This window comes from Ostrea edulis, chromosome 7, assembly GCF_947568905.1.
Source record: "Ostrea edulis chromosome 7, xbOstEdul1.1, whole genome shotgun sequence".
NCBI lineage: Eukaryota > Metazoa > Mollusca > Bivalvia > Ostreida > Ostreidae > Ostrea > Ostrea edulis.
In genome coordinates, this window is record NC_079170.1 from 35341211 (window position 1) to 35354398 (window position 13188).

Sequence of the window (13188 nt, forward strand, 5' to 3'; positions counted from 1 at the left end):
CACATAAGATATAAAATCAAAGTTCACAAAGAACATAAGAGTTTATCTTTTTATCATAATATATTGAAAACCGTGTGCAAACAAATGGAGTAACGTGATCAAAGAAAGCTAAAGATGCTTCAAATGTCATGACCGAAATGAAATTTTACAATATTTGGCAAAAGCAGTGTGATAAATGCCCCGGCTCTCTTTAGGATCATTTCTAATTTATCACATCCTTCCATGATGATAATATAATGGAACAAGTATAACAAAATATTAGATAAAACATAAAATGTTGATGTACGTCAAGCAAAGCTTAGCGGATAATATCATAAGATGTCCAGTTTGAGTCTTGACCTTGTGACTCCAACATGTGAAGGAGACATTTGCTTTCTAGCAGAAACCAGAGTAGTAAGTTCCATGTCGGGCAAGCAAAGGTTCTCAAGACATCGAAAGAACAGTATCTTCTTACGTTCAGAGTAGTTAGAGCCTTGACCTTAAACCACGTGACATACAAATCAGTTGGGCCCATTTACTCGTTAGGTAGAACCAATGTATAAAGTTTGATATGTTTGTAGTTAAGGGTTTTGAGATAGCAGTATTACACGGACAACACCTGGTCTACCGACCGAAATACCGACCGACCGACAGACAGGTACAAACCATTATATCCTCCTTTTTTTCACGGGGCAAAAAATACACACTGGCATTATCATACATTTGATAAATACCGATATATGTTACAAAAGGTTTTACTTTATCATTTACGCTTCTTAGGGTCGAATTGAAATTATACCACGATCAACCGATATTATATTTCCCGTAAACCTCACAACGCTCATAAACTTATTGCTGCGTCATAGGGTTTATTGAAGATTTTAGACCTTAGTGCCATTTGAAATGGCCGTACGTCTCCCGGGGAAAAATGTACATATGTACCTTATACTGCACATAGCACCGGTACTTAGAAGTTAATGTTAATCTTAAATGATAATAATGCACAATGTAAGGATAGGACACTTAAAGTTAAGACAAAATCGGTTTTGGGGACTTTAGAGTTTGTTTCTAAACTTGATCTGATGAGAATATGATCACACCAATCAAGGTCATTGATCCGGATCAAGGTCATATGCCCGTTGTTATTGGTAAAAGTAGATCTAATGTGATTAGAAACCCAAACAAACAATGCATATTGATAACAAAAGTATGACTGCAAACAGATTGACTGATAGCAATACTTCAATGATATGTCACCAATATTCCAATCTAGGTCAAGTAAATGCTTTTATCAATGAATACACAGACACACGTGAAATTCTGAAATGGACGCTTAAACTGAGTCTCGAGTAGACACCCTTTCACCATGGCGAAAATCTTCGGGGTTTTATTCATGATGATGTTTTTCACACTGGCAAGTATAAATTTCCATACAATTGTACGTGTTTGCTAGAAAACTGCACGTGTTTTATGAAAGACATATATTATGTGTCTGGTTTTATTATTAAGGCGCGAATTATACATTTATTTCTGTTTGTGTTAATTATGAATTAAGACGCTTCTCTTTATATTTGAATGTAATTAAATCATACCATGTATTCTCCTTACAAATAGAATATGATATATTTATCAGGCGGTGGGAAAAATCACGGTCCTCTTTCACATTGACGAGATAGGAAATTCGGGGAACCGTGTAAAAGGCGGAGCCTGTTGCCAAGGACTCACATCCCGATGTTCCGAGCAATGTAAACCGGCCCTCTCCGTTTGTATCTATAAGTTAGTACTGGAATGAAATCTCTCTACGTTTGTATTTACAAGTTAGCACTGTATATTGATATTTCACTATGTTTGCATTTGAAAATTAGTACTGTATTGAAATGTCTTTCCGTTTGTATTCATGTTATATCCAGGTCCAATCGTTGAAATGCAGGACTGTACCTCAGGTCGAATTCCATACCCCCTTGAGACCACGCGGTCAATATCCTTAAAGCTTACAACCTACATAGGACCTAACCATTTTTTTCTTGTGTAATCAAATTATATTACGTGTAATTATTTATTCAGATCAAAATAAGAAAAACGAATTTCGAGGCTTAATGAATTTACTGGTATTTGATTAAAATTGATTCATATATTCCTAAATTTATAAAAATACACTTAATAGTAGTTTGAAATTGTGGAATTTTATTTACTTACTTTATCTACACACATTTGTTTCCTTGCGTGTAGATACACTTTGCATTGTGACGTCACCTTATTTACATCCGGCGCTAGCAGGATGTACAGAAACTTGTAAACCAATCTGACTTGGCTTTTTCTAAAAATTTCAAAACCTAAGTTTGAGATTTCTTATATTTGAGCAGTCAGAATGTGGGTACAACCCCAGACTTAAGTTCAAGTTTCCAAGTAAGTATATCTAGACCTGAATTCATCTTACAAACTACATAGAGAATGAAATTTATTGCATGCATTTCCATCGTTTAATTGGTATATTTTTTCAGCATTTAGATAACATATACCCCCTCTCTATCTCTTTCTCCCTCTCTCTATTCCAATTACCACATGGAAGCTTGAAAGATATATCCTTCATTAAAAAAACAATCGTGAATTTTATATCCACTTATGAAAGAAGTTCAAAATTCTTTTTCTCCGTAAAGAATGCTGGGTTGGGTATATGTGTTTTACGATATATCTGTACCTGACAGGTGTTAGAGAGGTGATGCCTCTACCTGTGAAGCAGGCTATCTTGGGTATTACATTTCTGTATATCTGTATTTATTTATTCATTATTTTATTTATCTATTTTTACCTGTATTCGTAAAGACAATGCTGCTACATGTGAGGCCGGCTATGTTGGGTATTTTATATTTGTATTTATTTATTTATCATTTATTTATTTATGTGTACCTGTGTTAGCAGAGTTAATGTCGCTAACTATGAAAAACACGCTATGCTGGATAATTTACATCTGTATATACTTATTTATTTTAAGTAGAGGTAATGCTCCTACCTGTAAAACCGGCTATGTTGGGTATTTTATATCTGAATCTACTTATTTATCATTTGATTTATTTTATTTGTTTACCTGTAGAAACAGAGGTAATGTCGCTACCTGTGAAGCTTCAGTCACCACTACAGTCAACCTTAAAAACAACGTGCAGAAGTTTGGCACTCACCTGGGAAACATGTCTAATCCCCTCTACCTGGAGATAGATTCCTGGGTAAACTTCGTAATACACCGGCGGATCTAAAAGGAGCGTTAACGGGCCTACAAATGCTTAACAAAATGGTTTTGTGTCAGTTGTGAATATGCTTTTCCATCTGAAGCACCCACCCCAACTCTAAATAGAAAATCTAGATCCACATTCTCCAACAATCAATTTAGTTTTAAATAAAAGCATCGTCTTCATAATATATGTAAAGTAAGATAATGGAGTCACTGCATTACAGAATTAAAGACTTAATTTAGAATGGGGCGGATCCAGAAAATCCACAAAGGGGTTGCGCCCCTGTAACCCCCTTTAAACCCGCCACTACATACATACTAATTTAAAAATGTTACTTACTTAGTTTCTAAAATTCTACATAGCAGTCGGACAACTAGAAACGTACTTGAAATCAATTTCTAATTCATCATTGCTAATGAGGTTTAATTCAAAATGAAATATTCACCATGATAACGAGTTTGAATAAAATATAAGAGTTTAGTAATGTGATAAAACAAGATGCGGTGTATGCACCGTTTCATCATCATGTTCTTGTCTGACACCGATTTTATGTTGTTGTTTATTAAAAATCATGTTTCTGTTTTCTTTTATGTAGGACAAATACAGAAGTAAATTCCAGGTGACAGTCGTGGACATGGCGCCAAACAGTACACCTTTGATATACCAGACTCAGTTTTATGATTTTGCTATTGTCCTTGGGAAAGACGAAATTAGTGACGTGTGGAGAGCGAAAACGTTACAGGCTAGCTACATCACTTTCCACATTGCTTTCAGGTAGAAGAATAATTATTCAGACTTTGAGTTTATACAGTATCAGGAACAAGAATAATTATTCAGACTTTGTGTTTATACAATATCAGGAACAAGAATAATTATACGGACTTTGTGTTTATACAATATCAGGTACGAGAATGATTATTCAGACTTTGTGTTTATACAATATCAGGTACAAGAATAATTATTCCGACTTTGTGTTTATACAATATCAGGAACAAGAATAATTATACGGACTTTGTGTTTATACAATATCAGGTACAAGAATAATTATTCAGACTTTGAGTTTATACAATATCAGGTAGGAGAATAATTATACAGACTTTGTGTTTATACAATATCAGGAACAAGAATAATTATACGGACTTTGTGTTTATACAATATCAGGTACGAGAATGATTATTCAGACTTTGTGTTTATACAATATCAGGTACAAGAATAATTATTCCGACTTTGTGTTTATACAATATCAGGTACAAGAATAATTATTCCGACTTTGTGTTTATACAATATCAGGAACAAGAATAATTATACGGACTTTGTGTTTATACAATATCAGGTACAAGAATAATTATTCAGACTTTGAGTTTATACAATATCAGGAAAGAGAATAATTATTCAGACTTTGTGTTAGTGATAGCGAATAGGGCCGTGAATACAACCATAGAATGAAATACCCAAATATACTTTAGTTTTCTACAGGTCACCGTGGTTAACGACAGTAAAAACTTTTATATCTAATTCACCATAATAAAAGCCTTCATACTTTGACTTACATGCACTATAATGAATTATTTGATGCTTTGAGTTACCCCAATAAAACGTTTATTCTTTAATTGATTGTAATGAAACCTTGATTTATTAGGATAAAAAATAATTCAATTTACACTGTACTATAGTAAATTAGATTATTTGGTAAATTAAGATATAAGACGAGTTCTTGCTGGTCTATTTATAGGTTAAATATTTCGTACAAACTATGCTGGTCTATTTATAGGTTAGATATTTCTTACAAACTGTGCTGGTTTATATCATAAGTTACATATTTCGTACAAACTGTGCTGATCTATTTATAACCGTTAGATATTTTGTACAAACTGTGCTGGTCTATTTTTAGGTTACATATTTCGTACAAACTGTACTGTTCCCCTGGGTATTACGGACCCGATTGTAATATTTCGTGTGCGGGCAACCCTAACAAGTGTGTACACGCAGGGAAAACTTACTGTAAATCAGGTGTGTATTGAAAAAAAACTCAACATATGTTTGATATAGACATTATATAGTTTTGTACAAATACATAAATCACATTGATAAAATGAATTATATCTATGGCATGTCAAACGTTGCAATATTTGATCTTTTCCATTTGTATTCTATATTTTCCATTTGCATTGTATAATTTTTCATTTGCATTGTATAATTTCCATTTGTATTGTATAATTTTCCATTTGTATTCTATATTTTCCATTTGTATTCCATAATTTTCCATTTGTATTCTATATTTTCCATTTGCATTGTATAATTTTTCATTTGTATTGTATCCAGGGAATGTTTATTTTGATTTGTTACGAAGGATTTCATTAGTTAACATCACTAATGTACTACATATGTAGACGTGCTTAGCACACAGGGCCGTAGCAATGACGGTTCTTTATCGTGCCAACGCCTGTGCAGCGATACGGAGTATCTGTTGTTAAGGTCATTACGGAAAGACCCGTGATTCTCACTTCTAAATGCCGAGTGTTTGGCAAAGGAGCAATCACTGTCTTTGTTTATGTCTTACATGTAGGTTTGATGCGGCAATGACAGTAACGGTTCTCGAACTCACGACCTCTCGCCCACAAACCAAGCGATATACTGAGCTACCGCGACCAGGTCCATGGAGGACTAGTTATTTTTAAAAATACATAGCAAGCTCTAGTAATGGCGAATCCCCCCCCCCCCCCGATCATTTTTAAAAAAAAATAGAACTGTCCAGAAAATAATGCACATTTTTATTTCGTCAGAATTCAGTAGATTCGGGGGACTTAATTCGGCCCTTGGGTCCCCACCAATTGTTAAAATCGAGTTTGTTCAATGGATTAATCTTAAGTTATCGTTTATCGAATTTGGTAATGCAAGAGATGTTGAAGAGGTAAAGTTCAGGAGCCACGTTTCGCAGGAATATACCGTATTTGCTAAGTGTAATGGCGTAACCCCCCCCCCCCCAATTAATTGATCGCTTTTATGCGTCTAATGTGATCAGCATATTCAGACTAGTCTCCTATTTAACCACTGGCTGATCTAGATAATTCTGAACGAAAGGATGCAGTAAACTGCTGGATGTCTGGGGACTGTCTTAAGATCCCTAGTGAGTCCAGTGCAAAGCCTTGGTGGAGGGGGCAGGGGTGCAGAGGGGCGGGGGGCGAAGTCAGTGGCGGATATAAGGGGGCGCAGCTAGCCGCCCCCCCCCCTCAATTTTTTTTTCAAATTTAAGGTAAATCTTGGTGTCTTGTTTAGAAAAATGTATTAAACGATAAAAGAAGCAATAATTTCTTCCATTCCCGGAGAAATAAATGACAAAATCTTTTGATTTCTTGAATTACTTTATTGAGAGAACTTAATTTTTCCAGAAACCCTTAAAATTTGCGTCACATTTTACTAATTTCCTTTTTTTAAAAATGACACATTTCAAGCCCTATAAAATCTGTAAATTCCAGGAACTTCCGGGGCTTTGCCCCCTGAACCCCTATTCGCCCTGGACCCACTGGGGCCGCCTCAAGGCGGCCCCAGACCCCCTGCCTCATAAAGTGGCGCCCCCGTAACCGCAAGTCCTGGATCCGCCCCTGGAAGTCCCCTGGAACAAGTGCGTTCTGACAAAATAAAACGTACATGCATGCTTTTATTGACATCTATAAACAAAATATTATATTTGTAAAGGGAGGGGGGGGGGGTCTCCCGGCGCAAGATTCCTCATTGCTAGCTACATGTATGTTCAACTAGTCCTTATATGGAACCGATCGCGGTAGTTCAGTGATATACCCTTTGGTTCGTAACCGTGAAGTCGCATGTTCGAGTTCTACTCGTGTCATTGCTGCATCAAACCTTAGACGTAAATATAGCTAATACTTTCCCATACGCATTGATATCTAAAAGTGAGAATCACAGATCTTTCGGATAATTGTGACCTTAAAAGCAGACATCCTGTGTTGCGACAGGCGTTGACACGTTAAAGAACCCCCACTGCTACGCCACTGTGTCCGTACATGTAGCATAGTAAGTCTATTCGTGGCACGTCACCTACAGCTGGTGACGGCTAAATGTAAGTGGGACCTAAACTAATGAAACCCTTCGTAACAAATCAAAATAAACAATCCCTCGCATGCAATACAAATGAAAGATTTTGCAATACAAATGGAAATTATACAATGCAAACGCGAAAAAATTATATAATACAAATGGAAAATATAGAATACAAATGGAAAATTAACGATACAAATGGAAAATATAGAATACAAATGGAAAATTATACAATACAAATGGAAATTATACAATGCAAATGAAAAATTATACAATGCAAATGGAAAATATAGAATACAAGTGGAAAATTATACAATATAAATGGAAAAGATCAATTATTGCAACGTTTGACATGCCATATATATCTGCTCCGCTTTTGTATGTTCTCCCATGTTTATGTCAATTGTCAGGTGATCTAACGAACCAATTGGATAAATGCTGTTTGTAGCTCAGAGTGTCTAATTCCTCTGTTGACGTCACCTATTGATCATAAAGATTGGGACTCTCCCAAGCATCGATGGACGATTTCTATAGGGACTTCAAAATAACTGTAGGCCAAACATGATAAAATAATATGGTGATCTAATTTGCAAATACAAGCAATCACTGGGTCGAATGCTTTCTGACGTGTTTTATACCAATAGTTAGGCCTTTCTTTACATACTGATTTTGACTACGAATTACTCAATTTACCTGGTAAAGACATGGAGCTCATGGTGGGTGTGACCGGTCAACGGGGGATGCTTACTCCTTCTAGGCACCTGATCCCACCTCTGTTGTCTCCAGGGGGGCATGTTTGCCTTACTTTTATATTTGTATTATTTATAGGAATTGTGAGATATATCATAGTTAGCTATAATTTACTATAGTTTATTATAGTGAGATTTTGTGTTCATACTTAATGATTTATTGTGGTGAAAACTTTGTTTGATCACAGTGAAAACTTCAATTAGATAATGGTTAACTAATGCTAAAAACCTTGATACATTGAATCACTAAATGCACATAGAGACACAGCGGTAATACGTAAAGTATATGACTACAAAATCACTGATATGACAATACATATTATTAGAAAAAGAAAAAAATCAACCGAGCAAGCTTTAAAAACGAAAGGTTACTAATTAGATAACTTTGGAATCAAGGCGTTATTGTATCAATGGTATGAAAACTAAAAAAAAAAACAAAAACAACATAATGACGAAAATAAGATGAAAATAAAATTAAAAGCGATGTGTATCATAAGGGTGGATAAGGTAAATGATTAGGATTTTGAGGCTAAGCTGGACTCGATCCCATTTTTCTTTGTTTTGTTCAAATCAAACTGAATAAGTCACGTTGAAATCAATGATCTATAGTACTAGTACGTTACAATTTGTACAATGTAAGAATCAGTATGAATGTACTTGTCTATACAGATATAAGATTTTTTGTTTCGCTATCAGAATTTTTTCATATATTTGTAGGATGGACCGGTGCAAACTGTGACCAAGATATCATAGAATGCAAAGACCCTACCTTCTGTCATGGGGGACGTTGCATTAACAAGATAGGCGGGTATTCCTGCGAGTGTCCTGAGGGACTATCTGGTACCCAGTGTCGACTGGACGATGACGAATGCTTTTTTGAGCCTTGTAATGGCGGTCAGTGTGTAAACACGCTCGGCTCGTTTGCTTGCTCTTGTCCCAGTGTATCTAAAGGCAAAACTTGTGACACATTGATCACCAATCAATGTACAAACTCCACTTGTAAGGGTCACGGAACATGTAAAGTGATATCAGACCGCAACAGTACGCGTGCGCAGTGTAAGTGTGAGTTCGGTTATATGGGTGCAGATTGTAGTTTTCGAGATTACTGTAGCATGCACGGCTGTATTAATTGCGGGACGTGCGTCAATACTGCTACGTCATCTTTCTGTGTTTGTCAGGAAGGATTTTCTGGTCAAAATTGTGAACTTCACGACTACTGTGCCAGTTCACCGTGTAGCCATTTAGGAACGTGTAGAAATATCTATAACGGCTTTCAGTGCGATTGCGCACAAGGCTACTCCGGTGTCACGTGTGATGTACGAGATTTTTGTCAGAATCAAAATTGTAGTGGACGCGGGGTGTGTTTTAACGGTGAAAAGGGCTTCCTTTGCAAATGTGAAGATGGTTTTATTGGCATCAATTGCGGACAGACTAACTACTGCTATAAAACGATTTGTCCAACAGCTCAAACGTGTATTAATGACAAACATGGATATTCCTGTGTTTGTCCCGGCGGGTTAACAGGGGAGGAGTGTAACAAGTTAGATAGGTGCTATTTTAACCCTTGTCATGGACACGGACACTGTTCAAACACAAATACCGGATTTAATTGTAGTTGTGATGGAGGATGGAAACTGCGAGACTGTAGTAAAGTTGACTACTGTTATAGAGATCCATGTGTTCACGGAAATTGTACAGATCTGGCTACATCATTCCATTGCACGTGTGAGAGGGGGTGGGTTGGCCAACACTGCAATAACACGGACTTTTGTTTAAGTGATCCGTGTGACCACAACGGCACGTGCTCGAATAGACTTCACACGTTCGAGTGCGTGTGTCCAACAGGATGGGCGGGGAAGAGTTGTGAATTAATAGATGATTGCCTGAGCGTTCCTTGTCATAATAACGGAAGTTGTTCTGTAGATAGCAAAGGATATCACTGCGCATGCTCCTCTGGTTGGACTGGTCCGACTTGCTTTGAGGTTGATTACTGTTACGGGGATCCATGTCAAAATCAAGGAACATGTGTTAACGGACTGACGGGGTATTTTTGTCAATGTGCTGCACATTTCACGGGACCTAATTGTGAGACAAATGCATGTGCGAATGAGACATGCAGTGGAGATGGTTCCTGTCGGGCGTTTGGTGATGGATATGCCTGTGACTGTTACGATGGGTTTGTGGGATACGATTGTGAACATAAAGACCCATGTAAACTGTTAACATGTTTTAATGGTGGCAACTGTACAGTATTGCAGCATAATTATACAACTTCCACTAATGCTAAACGCTTGTACTCAAACTACACTGCGGCATGCATGTGTCCTGATACATGGAAGGGCGAAAGATGTGAGCAAGATGTTGATGAATGTTTAATGCAGAAAACGTGTGGTCGACACGGCCATTGCTCGAACAGTAAGGGTGATTTTACGTGTTTTTGTGACCCTGGTTATGAAGGTAAGAACTGCGAGAGGGACATTGATGAATGTGCTTCCATGCCATGTAAAAATAATGGAACCTGTGAGAATAAAGAGGGGAACTTCATTTGTCGCTGCTCTCAGTACTGGAGTGGAACAAACTGTGATCGAGACATCAACGAATGCAGGTATCACCCCTGTGAAAACCAAGGTACATGCCAAAATTCTCCCGGAAATTACTCGTGCACATGTGGAAAATTTTGGACAGGGAGACATTGTGAAAAGCATATAGATGCTTGTCATGCCCAGCCGTGCAAAAACGAGGCCACTTGTATAGACCTGGATACGACATATTATTGCAAATGTGACTCGAGATTCACTGGTCGCCATTGTGATGTTGATGTGAACGAATGTCTGACGCAATATCCCTGTCATAATGGTGGTTCATGCATCAATGCAGTTGGGGGGTTCACGTGTAACTGTACATCATATTGGGAAGGTGTGCATTGTGAACAAGACACGAATGAATGCTCATTAAGCATTTGTCCGAACGGCACTGCGTGTGTGAACAAGCGTGAAGGGTACGAATGTCAGGACTGTTCCCAGTTCTCGTGTTATCATCACGGTAATTGTGTAGATTCACCCGTTTCCGGTCCTAAATGTCGCTGTCCGCAGGCTTGGACGGGTGATCATTGTGAACAGCGAGACTTTTGTCGCTTTGATCCATGCGGTGCATTAGAAATCTGCAAAAATACCGAACACGCCTATATCTGCGACTATCATCCGTGTCTGAGTACCCCTTGTCACAATAATGGCACCTGCTCCGAAATACGAAGTGATGTTCAGTGTGATTGTGCGAAGGGTTGGATGGGAGAATTCTGCCAGACACGCGATTACTGCGCTAGTAGCCCTTGTGCTAATAATGGAAGTTGTACAAATCTTGCAGATGGTTTTAATTGCACGTGTCCGCCGGACTGGCTAGTGGATACCTGTTCTATATTTGACTACTGCTATTCCAAACCGTGCCTGAACGACGGACTCTGCGCCAATAGACCGGACACATACCAGTGTCTTTGTCACCAGCAGTGGATGGGGAGAAGCTGTGATATCAGGAATTATTGCTATGAAATGCCGTGTCAAAATCAAGGTATTTGTTCCAATACAAACTCGTCTTACCAGTGTCTATGTACGAAGGAATGGATAGGTCAAACATGCAGCGTCTATAACTTCTGTTTCAATCATCCATGTCAAAACGGAGCTACTTGTAACAACTTCCCATCCAATTTCACTTGCACATGTAAACCCGGATATACAGGCAGACATTGTGAAGTCGTTATCGACTATTGCAACTCCTCTCCGTGTCAAAATAACGGTACCTGTGTTAATTCTCCTTACGGGTATTACTGCACATGCGCAGCCGGTTTTGTTGGACATAACTGTCAGACTGATTTGGACGAATGCAAAATCGACATGTGTCCCGCTAAATCATCCTGCTTCAACTATCACGGGGGATATACATGCATATGGGCCACGGAAAAAGCAAGAATAAAACGGGGATTGCCAACTATTGTTCAAGGTGAATCTAATCGGCACTAGCATAATTAAGTAAATCAATTAAGTTTTGAAAGATCTTCACAAATACTTATTATTAGTTTGTAATTTTCTTCTTTCTTTGAAGATATTACTCCATTTAGGAGTGTCATACCTCTGGGAATTGTAGGTGACAATCACGACAAAATTATGACATCTATTCACAATATACTTGATGTAACAGTGTGTACCCAGGGGTCAGCAATATTCCCAGAAAAATACAACATTGACAAATTGTAAGTGATCTTTATTCTTTGGAATTATATAAAACAATGACTAATATATACCATAAAGATTAAGGCATACCACAATGACTAGAATACAACACAGTGATTAGAATATACAATAATGATTAGAAAATACCACAACCACTAGATTATGTTACAACCATTAGAATAAACTACATTGATTATAGTATATAACAATGACTAGAATGAATCAACATCAAAATAAAATGATCTGCTTCCCTGGAGTCTTCTATTTAGCTTGATTGAATTTTTTTCCAGATCTGGGACGATTGACTTTTTATTTGGAGCGGCTTGCATTGGTGAAGATATTCCTATTTCTAAAGCAGAAGATGCAATAAATAATTTATTTTGTTGATAGATAAGGATGAACAAAATGCTACATACCCCAGTGTATAAAAACCAGCTAATGAATGAAGAAAAGTTATACTCAAAATGTTTTGTTATATCTTAAAGTTAAATCACGCTATCCACGTTAAGAGGAACCCTATTTTTGTGCTTTTCTACACAGAACAAACCTTATTTTGGCGCTTTTCTACACAGAACAAACCTTATTTTTGTGCTTTTCTATATCATCATCTATAAGCCAGCTAAGCAGGGATTGGAGTAGCCTTGTTGTTTAGGCACTTCCTTCACAAACCGGAAGTTCGAAACGCGAATCTCGGTCTCGTGCAAACCTAAGGCGTTTGATATAGAAAGTGGTTGTTCCTTTGTCAAGCGTCCGGTATTGGAAAGGAGAGTCACGTGTCTTTGGGATATAACCTTAAAAGTTCCCTGTCATAGAAAGTGCTGGTACGATGAAAACCCTCACTGCTACGACTTTAAGCGTTATGCATACTTCACTTCCTCTACAGGTGATAGAATTATCTGATGAGAAGTAAAACAATATACAAACGAAGCTACGAAGCACCATCAAAATCAAAGC

The 13188-nt window shown here is 37.4% G+C and overlaps 1 protein-coding gene across 2 annotated transcripts; it reads left to right on the top strand.

The window, feature by feature from the left end:
- The first annotated feature begins 1597 nt into the window (after positions 1-1597).
- LOC125654084 (neurogenic locus notch homolog protein 2-like) lies at positions 1598-12699 on the top strand. 2 transcript variants are annotated; one of them, XM_056144144.1, is made up of 7 exons: positions 1598-1755; positions 3071-3200; positions 3802-3980; positions 5098-5216; positions 8729-12004; positions 12107-12254; positions 12525-12699. In XM_056144144.1, the coding sequence occupies exons 2-7, from the start codon at positions 3165-3167 to the stop codon at positions 12619-12621; spliced, it is 3855 nt and encodes a 1284-aa protein (XP_056000119.1). In that variant the 5' UTR covers positions 1598-1755; positions 3071-3164; the 3' UTR covers positions 12622-12699. The 2 variants fall into 2 exon arrangements, 1 of the variants encoding a protein (XP_056000119.1); XR_008796899.1 differs by lacking the exon at positions 1598-1755 and having other exon boundaries at positions 3037-3200; positions 12081-12254.
- The last annotated feature ends 489 nt before the right edge of the window (positions 12700-13188 follow it).